At 45.6% G+C, this 15,096-nt stretch overlaps 2 protein-coding genes across 5 annotated transcripts in view; both read left to right on the forward strand.

Annotated features, from left to right (window-relative positions):
* Positions 1-5,952: 5,952 nt before the first annotated feature.
* Positions 5,953-11,771, forward strand: myclb (MYCL proto-oncogene, bHLH transcription factor b). Its single transcript, XM_084379542.1, has 3 exons — positions 5,953-6,366; positions 7,120-7,821; positions 9,495-11,771. The coding sequence occupies exons 2-3, from the start codon at positions 7,164-7,166 to the stop codon at positions 10,295-10,297; spliced, it is 1,461 nt and encodes a 486-aa protein (XP_084235668.1). The 5' UTR covers positions 5,953-6,366; positions 7,120-7,163; the 3' UTR covers positions 10,298-11,771.
* A 1,388-nt stretch (positions 11,772-13,159) lies between these two features.
* The window catches only part of trit1 (tRNA isopentenyltransferase 1), a 41,920-nt gene continuing 39,983 nt past the window's right edge, over positions 13,160-15,096 (forward strand). For 2 of the 4 annotated variants that reach the window (XM_084380395.1, XM_084380396.1), the window contains exons 1-2: positions 13,160-13,206; positions 13,377-13,635. In XM_084380395.1, the coding sequence (XP_084236521.1) occupies positions 13,178-13,206; positions 13,377-13,635 (288 nt within the window). In that variant the 5' untranslated portion in view covers positions 13,160-13,177. The other 2 variants (XM_084380398.1, XM_084380397.1) reach the window with 2 other exon arrangements.

Consider the following 15,096-nt stretch of genomic DNA (forward strand, 5'->3'; position numbering starts at 1 on the left):
GGTTTTTTTCCAGGTGCATCATGTTCGACACCAGGAAACAGAGAACAGCAGAAGGCAGCATGGAGGCCAGTGACATGACAAATACTGTGTTTAATGTTTTCTTTAGTCTGCCTTTCAAATACTGAACGAACGATGTTGTGACAGAGTGAGTATTGAGTCAACATCCAGAACTTCAACACTTGTAATTGCATTGTGCTGGCAAAGGGGCGAAAATTAGTCTACCCGGTTGTCAGGTTACCATCACTGCCATTCAAAGCTGGAGTCAATAAATGCCTGTTACTCCTGCAGAGTCCTTTGACCCCGGGAGTGAATGCCAATTGCACCTGTTTCTCATTTAAGACAAAAGCCAGGTGTTAGTAGATTTTTTGTCCAGTGTTAAAAGCATATAGGTGGCCCTGTTACTCTGGATAATCCTCACTTGTGCCTCACTGTGAACAGCTGGAGAAACTGTGCTCTGTGGATCGTCCACAGTAACGAGGATGCTGTTATTGGAAAGGAATTGTGGTTTTGAATTCTTTAAATGAAAGGTTATGCTGAGAGCAGTGCAAAACAAATTTCAAAATTCTAATAGAGTTCAGATTTACTTGAGTGGAGGCAGAAATGTCAGAAACAATTTGGGTGAAACAAAAGGAAATCCCATTTCTAGACACCAAGTGAGAATTACATTTTTGTATTTTGGCTGAACTGACCCTGTCAAAAACAGAAGCCTCAGGCTGAGGTGGAGGGTTAGACAGAGAAACAGTAATCATGTGTATATGTATGTGTGTGGGCAGCTTGGTGTGGTATAGCTTGATGTAATGAGCATCTGGAGTGAAAGGCAATCCTCTCCCTTTTCATGTGTGTGAGTGTGTGTGTGTGTGTGTGTGTGTGTGTGTGTGTGGTTAGTATGTCGGTAGGAGGTCAACACCATCCAGTGGGTAGCAGCTGTCACTTTTCTTCCCCAGCCTCCCAGATTACATGAAGTGAACCTGTGGCCGCCCAGACGCCACCGACGCGCTGATGGGTGTGTCCCAGACTAGGTGTTCATTGATCAGTCTGGAAGGTCAGAGTCGGCAGGAGCGGGGGTGGTTCAAGGAATGACATGAAGGGTGACCCAGGAAGAGGCGGGGTCGACCTTTGTCATCTCTTCTCTCCACCTGTCTCTCCATCACTCCTTTGTCCAGCTCCAGCCCGTCTTTGGTCCTGACTTCCTGCCTCAGTTCAACAAACCATCTCTTTGCACACACACTGAGTTATTACCAGTTATGTAGATATTAACATCGTGTCGGATAAATCTGATCAGCTGGCGTATGCATATTTAAAACACACACACACACGCTTATTCAAGTAAAACAGCATTTCTTTCTTCTTTTCCTTCTATGTCTGCTGCACGGTCTGTCTCTCTCTTTGCGCAATGAGCGTGATCACTTTTATCATCTGCAGTATTCCTTATGATAAAGTCAAATCCTGCACTTTGCTGCTGCCGCGACAGCCCCATGGGGATCATTTACAGCCTCATTTCAGCTAATCTAATATAATGACTAGAAGCAACCACATTAGAGTACAATGAAACACAATTCTGTGCACATTATAACAAAAGCTGCAGGGCCATTATGAAAGGAAAACAGCAACTGTTGTGTGCGAGTGTTGTAATCAGACAGAATACTTTGGATTGACTAACTGAGCTGTCCCACCTTTAATACCCTGAAGATGTTTGGGTGTGTATGTGATAGACAATGGAGAAAGTTGAGAGCAGAGACAGAGGGACCAGGACACTGAGGTCATAGATGGTGAAGTAATGTTTTTGCATAGCTTTTAAAGTAATAGTTTGAAATAGTAATACACTTATAATCTTGTTTGTATAAAGTAAAATCCAGCAATCTTGTCAAACAACAAAATACTGCACGGCAACAGGATTTTACGACTCTGCAAAGTCGTCACGCCTGCAGTTATTTTGTCATTTGTGAGGTAAACAGTGGAATACAGTGCTCACGTTACAATGAATGATGGAGCTGCATATTTTCAGGCGGAACTTGACGACTGATTTATAGTTGCAGGTAGGATTTACACAAGTGGGAGCATTTATATATGTGCACTGACGTGTCGGTGTTGCTGGCGGTGGTGATAGAGCAACTCCCCAGTAAAAACACCGACCACTTCGGCTCGCAGCTGTGTCTCTGGGCTAGACAGAGTGGACAGGCCGAGTGTCTGCAGGAAGCTCTGCCCCTCCACACACACCAAGCTTGGAAGCAGGGCATTACTCAGTTTCAGCAAGGCAGCGCTTGCCACTAGAAGAAAGGAAGAAAGGAAGCCCGCCCTTTGGACATCTGGCCTGTCTGCTTTCTCTAGCCCAGAGACACTCCGACAGGGAAACGTGGTGCCGGAGGCGGAGTGTAACCCAAGAAGAGCAGCGGTGTGTTCACTGGGGAAACTACACACAATCTCATGTTCAAGCACCACAACTAAGCACGGGAGCAGCAACCGGAAATGCAATGTAACCAAGTGGTCGTTGCAGTCTGCGTTGTTGCGACGTGCAGTTACCTGTACGTTTCTCGGGAGGTGTATTCCTGGTTACGGTGTAGGCTATGTCGTAGGTCCAACATAGATACAAGCAAAAATCAAGCTTTAGTTGGTCTGAATGTAACCATAGACAGAGTTTGATATCAATCTCATGTCTGTATGGTAAATATAAAGCTACAGCCAGCAGCTGCTTAGCTTATCTTATCTTAGCTTAGCATAGCGGTAAAAGGGGGAAATAGTCATGGCCCAAACTATTACTGAGCAGTGACTTCTTGGAGGTGCTGCTGGTTGCCTGGCAACTACATGGTTACAACACATGAAAAAGTCCTGCAAATAACTTTGATTTTTTAACTGAGCTTGTTGTTTTTTTAGTGTTCAGTTAAACAAATGAGATATTACTAGTTCTGGTAGCCATCTTTATATATATTTTTTATTTTTACACTCAGACAGAGCTGGGGTAGCCATTTTCAGTATTTATGCTAAGATAAGCTAACTGGCTGCTGGCTGTAGTTTCATATTTACCGTACAGACACGAGAGTAGTGTCAATCTTCTCATCTAACTCTCAGCAAGAAAATGCCGTGCTATACAAAGGTCTTCAAGGCTTGCATTATTTATGTTTGTTGTTAATTTTTTGTACACCAGCAGTATAATGTTAAATATTTATGTGCATAGTGTAGATCAACAATATCTGTTCTGGGGGCAGATACAACTTAATTGGTACCTCATGAGTGATAATATTTCACTAATCCTGGGAGACTGTCTCTCTCATGTTTGTACTTTATGTATGAGCGTTTTTTAGAGAAAAAGAAATGAGGGAAAAAGATCAGAGGTTCAGCTCAGATCACAAGCCACCCCTCCTATTTTCATGCAAACAAGACTCACTAATCCATCAGGGAATTGCTGTAAATTAGCTATTTCCCTCTGAGCCGCACCACAACCCATCCATGCGGGAATCTGCAATTACATTTACATGACATGTTGCCTTTAAACAGGAAAGTGTATAGTTTTGTACATGTGAATGATTCAAAGTGCAGGAGGAAGGTGGTTCAACTCGCTTAATCTACTTATTTTATATCTAAAAAGACTTATTCTTTTCTTTTCATTTCAAGGAGCTGGTCCTTGCATCCATTCACTTTTGATGATTAATTCAAAGCGGGGAGGCAGATTAGGCATCTCAAAGTATGTAAGGCAGAAGACGGAGATAAAAGCGGCAAGAGAAAAAGGGATCAGGATCGGGACGCGCTGAGAGAGAGAAAGTGATACAGATGGTGAAACTGAAAGATTGCCGCTTCTGTTTCTCCAGTCTGTTAGTTCTGTCTTTGTAGGCTCTCTCCTGGGAAACGGAGGATATAACCCTCCAAAGTCTCCCCGTTTCATGTAGGGTCAAGATCTTTTTGATCAGGGGTGACTGAGGATAAAAGCGCAAGAGGGGGGCAGGGGGACGGGCGGGGGGAGAAAAGTAGGCAAGGGTAAAACTGAGGAGAGGAGAACAGAGGATGAGTGACAGAAGATGGGGTTTTGAGGGAAAGAGGTGGGGGTGGGTGGGGGTGTCTGAGTTTGATGGGAAGATGAGGTGGACAGACAAGGATTTCACGCTGTCTGCTTCACCGCCGAGCTGGAGGGGGAACTTCACAGGAGCGGTTATAGGAAGGATGTTTCTCGATCGTCCTCCTCAGGAGCGGCTGTGCCAGAGTTCATTGTGGCATAGTTTCATGGCTGGAGGGAGGCAACGTGGAGATGGCTTCATATGGCACGAGAAGTGTTTCAGCATCCTGGAGTGTGTGTGTATGTGCAGCTGTCGAGGAGGCCCACACATGACATGGCAGACAGAGCCTTGCTACCACAGAGGGGGGGGGGCTCTACATCATAAGCTTGATATTGATTACAGAGACTATGAGATGCATGGACGACATCAGATACTGCAGCCATATGTCCACATGAAATCACTGTGACCGCCACACACACGCACGGACACACACACACACACACACACACACACACACACACACACCAACAATTGCTTGTAGAGGTTACCCTTTTTAAAGATTATTTTCAGGCTTTTTCAGGAAATGGCTGCACATACTGGAATTGAACTACCAGTCAGGGTGTACCAGTATCACCATCGCCAGTTTCATCAGGATACAATTTTATATTGATTCTTTGGACAAGGGTGTGATATTTGCTGGTATCACAAAGCTGTTCACGATACGATTTTGATTTGATGCTTCATCTGCCCCTTTAACACTGTAGCCAGTTGCAGAGGACGCTGCCAGCCCTTTTTTCTGTTTAAGGTCATAAAAGAAAAACCAACAGATAATCTCCAGACAATCTTGCCATGGGATTACACCTGCCGCTACAGAACTGGAAATACTTCTGACTGCATCTTTCACGCTTGTGATGAAGAAAAAAATCTGTCCACAGACAGACAGAGGGACAGACACCTGGCAAAGTACCTCAAAACTGCTTCTGTGCTCGTTCCCGTTACAATAGGGGTCTCCAGGACCGCATTTTGCCATGATGACCACCACACATACAGACTCACAAAGTGAAAACAGATTACAATTATAACCAGCCGGCGCTGTTGCAGTTGGAGCCCAGTACAATTAGCTGCTGTGAGTGGCTACTTTAGCAACAAGTAAAGCCATCTGTTCATCAGGAAACTCACCGAGGGTTCAGGCAGAGCTGAAAACATTGCTTCACCATAATCAGTAATCAAAATTATAGAGTTGTGTTTTGTGTTTCATTACTCAGTCATGAGTGAAATACTCTGTTACAGCGGTGGCTTTCTGACATGAAATTGTCGCTCGCTGTGCCACTCGCTCACCGCTTAAAGTTGAAGATTGATCGATGGTGGATGCCATTTTATTATGAGTTGAAATTGGTTGGTACAAGCTTACGTGGCATTTTGTTTCACCGGAAGAAGACACGACTGGATTTTGTGATAAAAATACAAAGGAAGTGATTGTTTTGTAATTTTCTTGACATATATTATCAAATGGGTACACATCATGACCGTGTGTGTGATCTAAAATGGCTGAAAAGGCTTTTTTTTTTCAGCTCAACTTAAAAAATTGATGATAAAGATCGGTAATTTCACTTTCCATCGATTACACTGGATTGTTGATCACTGAATCGATAAATCAATCGATTGATTGTCTCTCTCACACATACATGTTGATTTATGTCACTTTTGCGGACTTACTTATTTACATTTATTTCCTGGAGACTTACCCCCACCCTAACCACTGACCCACAAATCTTTTTTTTTTTCCTAATTGGGGACACAGTTTTTGTCCCCTAACTGCTCTCTAGTCTGAAACATGTCATTGAAAGAAACACACACATGCGCGCACACACCTCGTCTTTAATACTGCATGGTTGTTGCAAAAGCAAAACCGAGCCATCTTACGAAATCACTGTCACATAACCCTCACAGCTCTCATAACTGTCCCCTCTGCGGCGCATCATTATGTGTGTATGTGTGTGTTTTGGGTGTACTGCGCCTTTAAACGGCAGGCGTGGCTCTCCTACTACGACCCGCCTTTTATGCATAATAGCCAACTCTCCTTCCCCCGGATCATATAGTGCAGTAGTCGGCAAAGAAAAGTGACCACAGCGAAAGCCTATCCAGCCCTGTGAGCGGCGGGACTGCGACCAAACGGACTCATTTACCCCCGCGACTGTTTACAACCCGAGGAAAACACACCGAGCCGAACCAGAGAGGGACGCGTCCGAACCGAGCCAACGCGAGGAGTCACCGTGCGCCTTTTCCTGCTGCTTTTCTCTTTTTTTTTTTTTTGGACACTTAAAAATTGCGCACGGCGGATCTATGAAGACGCAGGAGGGGTTTTCACTCTCAACACCAGGTAACAACTCTCTCCGGTCACGCACGGTGACTGTAACACACACGGCAGCAGGGGCACAGGTTACACGAAGTTGTGTTTTCGCAGCTTTTCCAGCGCGTCTGCTGCTCAATTAACTGATGGACGCGGTTTTTTTTCCTCCTCCTCTCCCAGTCGCAGCTGAATTGTTTGAGCTTGATAAGGAGTTGAACCGAGGAGGAGTCACATAAAGTGCTTTACATACGACTCCCCGGTCTGACCAGGCTCACTGGCAGGCAGGACGGCTACCTGTCTATCCAATTAATCTATTTCAATCTAATTTAATTTTCTGCCGAGCAGTCAGCAGAAAATAGAAACCCTCCCTCCTCTCCTCCTCTCCGTCACTGTATACTACTAAAACAGTGTTATGTAATGAAACACTGTTGCGAAACTTGAACTTCTCAGCCGCAACACGCAGTAGTTTAACTTTAACTTTCACACACTTTGTATTTAACCTCATGGTTTGAGTCTCTGTGCTGCTCATTAACCCTTTAATGACTGTTTTCGCCTTAATTGGCACATCATGTCCCGATACAGGCACTTATTTCTCCCGATCCTTGTCTTCCTCCGAGCAGCACGGGACAGTATTTAGCTTTAACAAACAATATAATTAAACCAGTATGATGCGTCCCAGATAGCTGCATTGTGCAGCGCCATGTCTCCGGACAGGGCTGTGATTATTTTGATGAGAATGAGGCTCAGTTCTCATCCAACTGTTGGCTCTGTATCTCTCCGCAGACAGAGGGAACAGGGAGTGATTCACCCCCGTGCCTGCAGCCCCCATGCCGGGCATTAGCTCCACCGCGCCTCGTTATGAAAACTGGGACATGGACCACCTCGACCACTACCAACATTATTTCTACGACGACCACCACGACCCGGACGAGGATTTCTTCAAGTCCACTGCGCCCAGCGAGGACATATGGAAGAAATTCGAGCTGGTACCGACCCCGCCCATGTCGCCTATCCGGGCGGTGGAGGGGTCGGGCAGGGTCGGGCTGCTGTACCCGTCCCTGGGGGACAAGCTGGAGTGGGTGTCTCAGTTCTTAGGGCAGGAGGACGAACAGCAGCAGCAGCAGCAGCAACAGCAGCAGCAGGACCTGCCGTGCAAGCTCACCACGGCTAATGAGTCCTTCGGGAACCTGAGCTCCATCATCATCCAGGACTGCATGTGGAGCGGCTTCTCGGCCGGACAGCAGCTGGAGAGAGTTGTCGGGGAGCGCTGCGCCTCCTGTCCCGGGACGGGGGCCGCTGCCAAAGTCGCAGCCGGCTCTGCCGTCCCGTCCCCGGGGAGAGCGCTGAGTGCTCCCGCCGACGCGTCGGCTCTCAGCGGGCTGGCGGCGGACTGTGTGGACCCGGCTGCGGTGCTCACTTTCCCGTTAACCGGTGGATGCAAGAAGCAAGTGTCGTCTGGTTCGGAGTCTCACACCGACTCATCAGGTCAGTAACATATTTGTATTCAACATATTTGACAGACATGTTGCTGTAGTAGCTCCTCTTTGACTTCTGGTGTGACTGTGGTGAAGTGAGCCTCTGTGAATCATTAATGTGTAGTAACCTCCTGGTGGTTTTCTCAAGTAATATTCCTTTAATTATATAAAAAAGATCTCTCTATTCCCGTGACCATACACATCTCATACAAATACTTTCTCACAGATGTGTGACCTGAGCATTATTTGACCTTAAAAGTCACATTCCCTTATCTCATGTAGTTTATATTTTGCTTTAATGAGCCATTATCTGTCACTGGCACATGATTACTGCATTGCGTTACCTTGGTGCATGCAACACATGCTTGAAGCCCAGAGAGCGACACGCCCATTGAAACATCTGCTGCTTGGCAGGGCTCCAGCAGACCAGCTGCTCCCTCTCCCTGCTCCTCCAGTCTGACTTATGATAACAATATCCTCGCTGCTCTCCCTGCCTCACATTTGACACAAATTCAATGAGAGCACTCACTACTATTATTATTATTCTTTTTTTATTGGAACTTTATATAACAACCAGGGAGGGAAAATCAAAACCAAATAAATAAATAAAAATCCCTCCTGGCTTGATTCCAGGCCCACTCTTTCCATTTTCCCCCCATATGATCGAGGCTGGTATGTAGGGCGGCCATGTGATGCCGGGCTTGGACCATGCATAATGGTGTGTGGAATGTCACAAAGGGAACTTGTTGCTGCATTCCTCCACTCAACAGGCCGCAGCGCCAATTGTGTCAGTGGGTGGATTTGGTCCGAGCCAGCCCGGGCTGTGAATAGAGCGGGATTAGCCATTTAGGAGGTCAGCTAGGCCCACAGAATTCTTTGAGTTGCGAGGTGGCGTTTCACACCATTTCAGGGGATAATTTGCACTCAAAAGAGAGAAGGAGAATGAGCGATTATAGGACATAAACGTATGCTTAAGATCCAATAATGAGCCATTATAGGGCTGTTTGAGGGAATTCTTGTAATAAGAGATGTCATCTTTTGTCTTATAAATGCTGTTGGTGCCCCCTTCCACCAAAGCTCTTTGTTCACCTCCTCTTTATGTAGAGATCAGTGCTTTCTGAGCAGTCAAATACACAGAGGTGCAATTACTTCAAAAGTGTGTTTCACTTTACAAGAGCGGTGAAAATCTCCCAGGAGTGTCAGTCAGTTGGCAGGAATCAAGTCGATAAGACCTCTCCTCATGTTTAATACCCCACTTCCACTCCAGTAAATAAGGCGGCAAACGGTTTTAAACGTGCGCAGCGTTGGATATCACTCGGCTCATTTTAGCACGTCGAGGGGTTGCTGATTTACTTCTTCACCTAACCTGTCTCTGCCTCTCATCCTCACTGGGAACTCATGAGGGAAGAGAGCCAGTTTCCACTCAGGGAGCTGACCTAATGCAGTGAATCATCACAGAGAGAGAGAGTGTGTGTGTGTGTGTGTGTGTGTGTGAGTGTGAGTGTGAGATCATGTAGATTTTCTTTTTTTTTTTTTAACGGGAGCGTTTAATTGGTTTATGAGGCAGGTGAGTGTGGCCGGTGAGGTGGCTCCTGGTGTGACTCATCCTTCCATCTTCAGCTGCTGCCTGTATCATCACCAGGTTTACTGTATCTCACCGAGCTTCCCTCTTTCCCTTTTCAGATGATGATGACGACAAAGATGACGACGAAGAGGAGATCGACGTGGTGACGGTGGAGCACAAGCAGCAACGCAAACCTCGACGACTGGTCAACACCCGCAAGCCGGTGACCATAACGGTGCGGGCCGACCCCCTCGACCCCGGCATGAAGCGGTTCCACATCTCCATCCACCAACAGCAGCACAACTACGCTGCGCCCTCCCCGGACACACTCCCCGCGCCGGTTGAGCCGCCTCGCAAGAGGGTCCGGCAGGAGGCCTTCACCCAGGCCGCCCAGCTGCACCAGAACTCTCATCACTACCAGCCTCGGCCCGGCCACGCCCCTCAGAACTTAGACAGCAGGAGGTCTCACTCGACCGTGGCTGGAGTCAGGTCAGAGTCCCCCAACCTCAGCGCTTCCTCTCCTACCTCCTCCACGTCACCTTCGTCTCCTCCCTCCTCCTCCTCTTCCTCCTCCTCCTCCTCGAGCTCCCATCCCCAATGCTCTCCCTCGAAGGCCCCCTTCCATTCCCACCTCTCCAGCCCCCAATCCTCCGACTGCGAGGACACAGACAAACGCAAGGCGCACAACTTCCTCGAGCGCAAGCGGAGGAACGACCTGCGCTCGCGCTTCCTGTCGCTGCGGGACGAGATCCCGGGCTTGGCGGACTGCCCCAAGACGCCGAAGGTGGCGATCCTGACACGAGCCACGGAGTACCTGCAGCAGCTGCACGCCAGCGAGAGGCAGAAGGCTCAGGAGAGGAAGCAGCTGAAAGCCCGGCAGTTGCAGTTGCTGCAGAGGCTGGCACACCTCAAACGATCCTGAGCGGCCGGGTCGGCGGTCACCACACACTCACAGAACTGAACAGGGACTAAATGAAGGAGAAAAGACACTAATGTTCACTTTGGATTGGTCACGTTGGAATAGTGCGGGTGGATTTTTCTTTTTGTTTATTACTTTTGTGGTTTGCACATTAGCTTCTGAGTGATTGACAAGGCCGTTAGCTGGTCAGGACAGCGAGCTAGGGACTGATCATACGGGGCATCTTACGGGCAGATTAACATGTCCATGGTTACTCAATATAGGTTTGTCAAACTGTTATAATTCCCCTTGCTAAACACTGTTGCTTGCTTCTAAGAAGCTTGTTGTGAATGCAGCAGCTTCTTGTTGAAAACCTGCTACAACTGGGCTGTTTAACTGCTGCATGGTCTGGTCAGACGTCTCCTTGATGGCGATTGGGTTTCGGTGTGCTCGCACAGTAGTGATGTCTCCACTTTCTATCAGGCTAAAGAGCCCCCTGTGGTTTCTCTGTAGAGTCTCCTTCAAATTTCAGCTTCTCTACAGTCCACTGCTCCTTAGTGCTTGGCTTACAACTTGTGCATTTATCAAGTTGTGCCTTTTTTTTCTGCTGTGTCCTTTCCCATTTTCATTTTTCTCCCATTCTCCGTAGCATCTTACCTCTTCCCTCCTTGTTCTTTTCTTCACTCTTTTTCCTCGTCAGCAGTTGACGTTTCTAGCTGATAATGGGAATGCAAGGGGGTTGTAGGGGGACTGCACTGAGCCGTGCAACACTGGAAGGCTACAATGGGTTCTGCACCTCCTGGACTAGCTCAGGTTAAGTCCTAACTTCTGTGCCTGCAGGTTTCCATTCATAATTTCACCCTTTCCGTCTTGCATCACAGATGTTTCGACAGCAGCACCATGCCCACAGTGACAGCCTGTTTTGTAGCATTGTTTGGAGACGATGAGAAAAAAAAAATGTTGCCATGCAGGCATTGTTTGAAACTCAATCAAAATCTGCAAAAAAAACACTACGAGAGAGCTCAATTATTGTTGTGCCATGGAGACGAGCCAAAAGGTGAATGGGGGCTTCAAATGATCAACCAAAAGAAGAATGGCTTATATTTAATCTGTATGTTCAAGCAACGTGAAAAATGCCAACTTTTGCTTGGAGATGAAGCCCACAGAGTTCCAACTGTACATTTCTTTCATCTTGCTGTCTGATAATATTTGTAAATGGATTTTTTTTTTTTTTTTTGCATTTGATGTAATGCCTATAGAAGCCTTTCAATGTATGTAGACTATCCTGTTGGATGTTATGTATATAGTTCCCTTACTGTACAGTCCCTTCCAAACCAAAACCAGAGCTGTCTACTATACTCATCCTAGACTTCATCGGGCCCCCGAGTCCTAAACCGGTGGCCGAGCTTGCTGGCTTTTCAAAGATAACTCAAAGCTTCTATTTTTGTTAATAAAATGATTATAAAAGAGTCAAAATAAAACACTTACTGAACATTGATCACACTAGCCACTTTGTCACCACTTTCTTTTTTTCTTTTTTTTTGCAATGCCTACTTGTTTTCTTTACCGGTCATTACTTTTTCTGTCTCTGGGGTTTTTCTTTATTTGTACAAGTCAAGAGTTGACAAAAAGTTTTATACTATATTTTCCTACCGAGTTGTGTTTCAGTGTGAGCTAATGACTGTTTTTGTTATTGCAGCTGGCAGGGCCTTATTGGTGGTTATGTGCTGAAAATTGGCAGGTACGCTTTGCTTTCTCTCCGCCGAGTGGAAAGCACCTGAACGCTCCTGTGTTCAATCCAATCACTGGAGCTGTAGCACTCTCTTAAATCTGGTGGTGAAGAGGAGGAGGGGGTGGACTTAAGAGGATCTACTGATTAAACTTCTGGCTGTGTGTAGCCTTTAGTGACCTTAATGTTACTGCTTTCTCTCTGCTTTTTTATTTTTTTTGCAAGTCTCGTGCTCCCTCCTGTCCCATATAAGCCATGCAACGGAGAACACTGTAGCCCTGGATCTAGTACTGTAAATGACTCGGATCATGACGAGTAGCATGCCCTGCTCTTACCAGCTCTCAGGAAACTCCCCAAGCAGTGTGTCGCTCTTTTGAAAGGGCCAAAGTGCTTGAGGAAAACACCCCCTGCTGTAGTATGCTGTATATATAAAGTCACAACAGATGCACACAGACAGAAAGAGAATATTTAATCTGAGGAGCAATCTAGAAAACGTTTCCCTTTTCCCCTCTTCCTCCTTCTAAATTAGCTGTAATATCATATCTGCTAATTTCAGCACAAACCACCATTACAGCCCTGATTTTATTTAATTTTTCTCAACAGGGTGCACCCACAGCACTGGTTTGCCCCAATTTTTAAAATTTGTTTGACTTGTCTCTGCTGTTGGCACAGTCATGGTAGCGGTGGACGTTGCTTACTTACTTTTGGAGTTCAACTATGGTGATTTTGGAGCCTTGTCTCAGCACTTTGTTTTTTTCTGTACCTCATAAGCCTCTATGTATGAAGAGTAAGTCAGAAAAATAATAAATTCATGGTTTGACATCATAAACGACCTGTTTGCCTTGTCTGTTTGTCTCTTTTGCACACACATGAGAAGAATCATGATCATTTAGCCTTGAATCCGGTGCATCCTGTCGTGGATCAGAGCACTATTGTTCTCCACACATTTGTATTCTATTAAAACCACCTGTATGAGTGCGCACACATCGTCCCCTCCCCCCATCCACCATTCGTTCTGAGCTGTCTCCAAGGTAACCCATCCGGGCATCTTTTGCCATAGCAACACCCATCTTTGCTCACTGCTGCAGACAGTTTCCATAGAAACCATACTAACCATCCTTCCTGTAAAGGCAGTTTATAAACATTGTAAATGTCATCAACCAGCTGAAGGAGAGATGCGTCTGTTCAGACGCCTTATTAACTGGTGAGTGTTTTATCTGAACTGGTCTGAAACCAGTTTAATGACACTGCAGGGACCAATCAGAGTGTTTAATCTACACCAGTAAGGCTAAAATGATAAAATAATTACATTTATTCAGTCTACCAAGATTAAAGACCCTCCACGTGATCCCCTATCAATCAATGTTGCCACAGTAACGGTAGCCTGTTGCCTGGTAACCAGAGCCCACCTCTCATCTGTACGCCCACTGCGCATGCGCGCCGCCGTCAGCTGGGGCGCCGAGGAAGCGGCATCATGGCGGCGTCCGCTCGCAGCGTGCAGGGTGCCTTGAGGAGAGCGATGGTACCGTCGTTGGTGGTGATTTTGGGAGCTACCGGCACCGGCAAGTCCAAGCTGGCGATCGAGCTCGGAAGACGGCTTCGGGGAGAAATCATCAGCGCCGACTCCATGCAGGTAGGACGGCTGTTAAGACGAGGAAATGCTCAGGGAGTCCTTGACATGGCAGCCATAATGCTCGAGTAAAGCAGAATAAAAACATCTGCTGCTCAGCTAAGTAAACGCAGATACAAATGTAAGCTAGCAGACTGCCATTTACTGTAACTCTGAACGTGGGGTTTGTGTTTAGCTAAAAGTTGCTGCGCAGGATAGCCGTTAGCAATAGCACGAGTGTGAATATGTCTGTAAAGATGAAAAATAACCCGTCCTCTGCTCTAACATTAAGATATAAACGTCTGTACTGAGTCGCATCTCGGACTAAACCTCACCTCACATACAGCGACAGCAGAGCAGACCGTGGTGAACATGTGTCTGGTCCACATTAGCATCTGTCTGTAGGACCGAGCAGCAGCTGGAGAAAACATGACACATCACAAACAAGCTCTTAAATACACTCAGCCCGGGCTGTCTGCCCTCAGAGGCCACTTTAAACACACTGACGTCATCTAAAGGAAAGTTAAAGTACTACTTTAGGTCTTTAACAAAACACACAGGAAGGAAAGATGAAACAGCTGACATCAGTTTACAGATGACAGCTGTAGTTGTTCCTTCTCTCCTGTCTTATGTCTCTCTGTCACTCATTTTAACACCTTGACAACAACAACCAGTAACTTGTGGCACCTGAATTGATCATAACAAGCATGTTTTTATTAAGAAATAGTGAGGTAATGAGGTGTAAACCATTTAATTACACAATTATTACAGTTTAGTTTAGTTACAAGTAAGTACAGTTAAATCCTCATAAATGAGATAAAATAAGGAAACAATAAGACAATAATAAGACAATCTTGCTGTTAAGCATTATATATCACCAAAGCAGCAAAAGGAAGTCCTTGACTGGATGCATAGTATAGATAAATATCTAATAATATTATAATATTCAATATAATTGAACACTGTACACATTATAAACATCCACTGTCTGTAAGTAAAGCATGCAAAATAAAGATAAAAGGTACCATATAAGCGACACATAAGGTGGTAACTACAAGTGTATTGACTGACAAATAATCATTAATAAAGAAAACAAAAATTGCACTTTCATTAATGGAGTCAGGCAGGTAAGGTGTCTGCAGCTAACAGTGTTAGAAACATGAAATACAGTTTACATACAATACAGAGACAAACATCCAAGATATTTAAGTGAGGATGTATTCAAAATGATTTCCAGTGATGGTAAGTAACTACGTACATTTACTCAAGTACTGCACTTAAGAACAATTTTGAGGTACTTGTACTTTCCTTGAGTATTTTCCCTTGTCTGCTACTTTATACTTAATGATAATAATTAGAATACATTTAACTTATATAGTGCTGTTCAAAATACTCATAGACGCTTCACAAAAGAAACCAACAAAGCAAAAACACATAAAGGAACATATAAAAGAGGGTGTTAAAAGTTGTAGGCAGTTTTCAAAA

This window comes from Pagrus pagrus (assembly GCF_965226575.1).
Source record: "Pagrus pagrus genome assembly, chromosome: 17".
Classification (NCBI taxonomy): Eukaryota; Metazoa; Chordata; class Actinopteri; order Spariformes; family Sparidae; genus Pagrus; species Pagrus pagrus.

What these genes read in the sequence shown, in the direction of transcription:
- myclb (XM_084379542.1), top strand. Translation starts at nt 7,164, where the DNA reads ATGCCGGGCATTAGCTCCACCGCGCCTCGTTATGAAAACTGGGACATG. An exon ending in GTCTCACACCGACTCATCAG is followed by an intron (nt 7,822 to 9,494) that starts GTCAGTAACATA and finishes TTCCCTTTTCAG; the next exon opens with ATGATGATGACGACAAAGAT.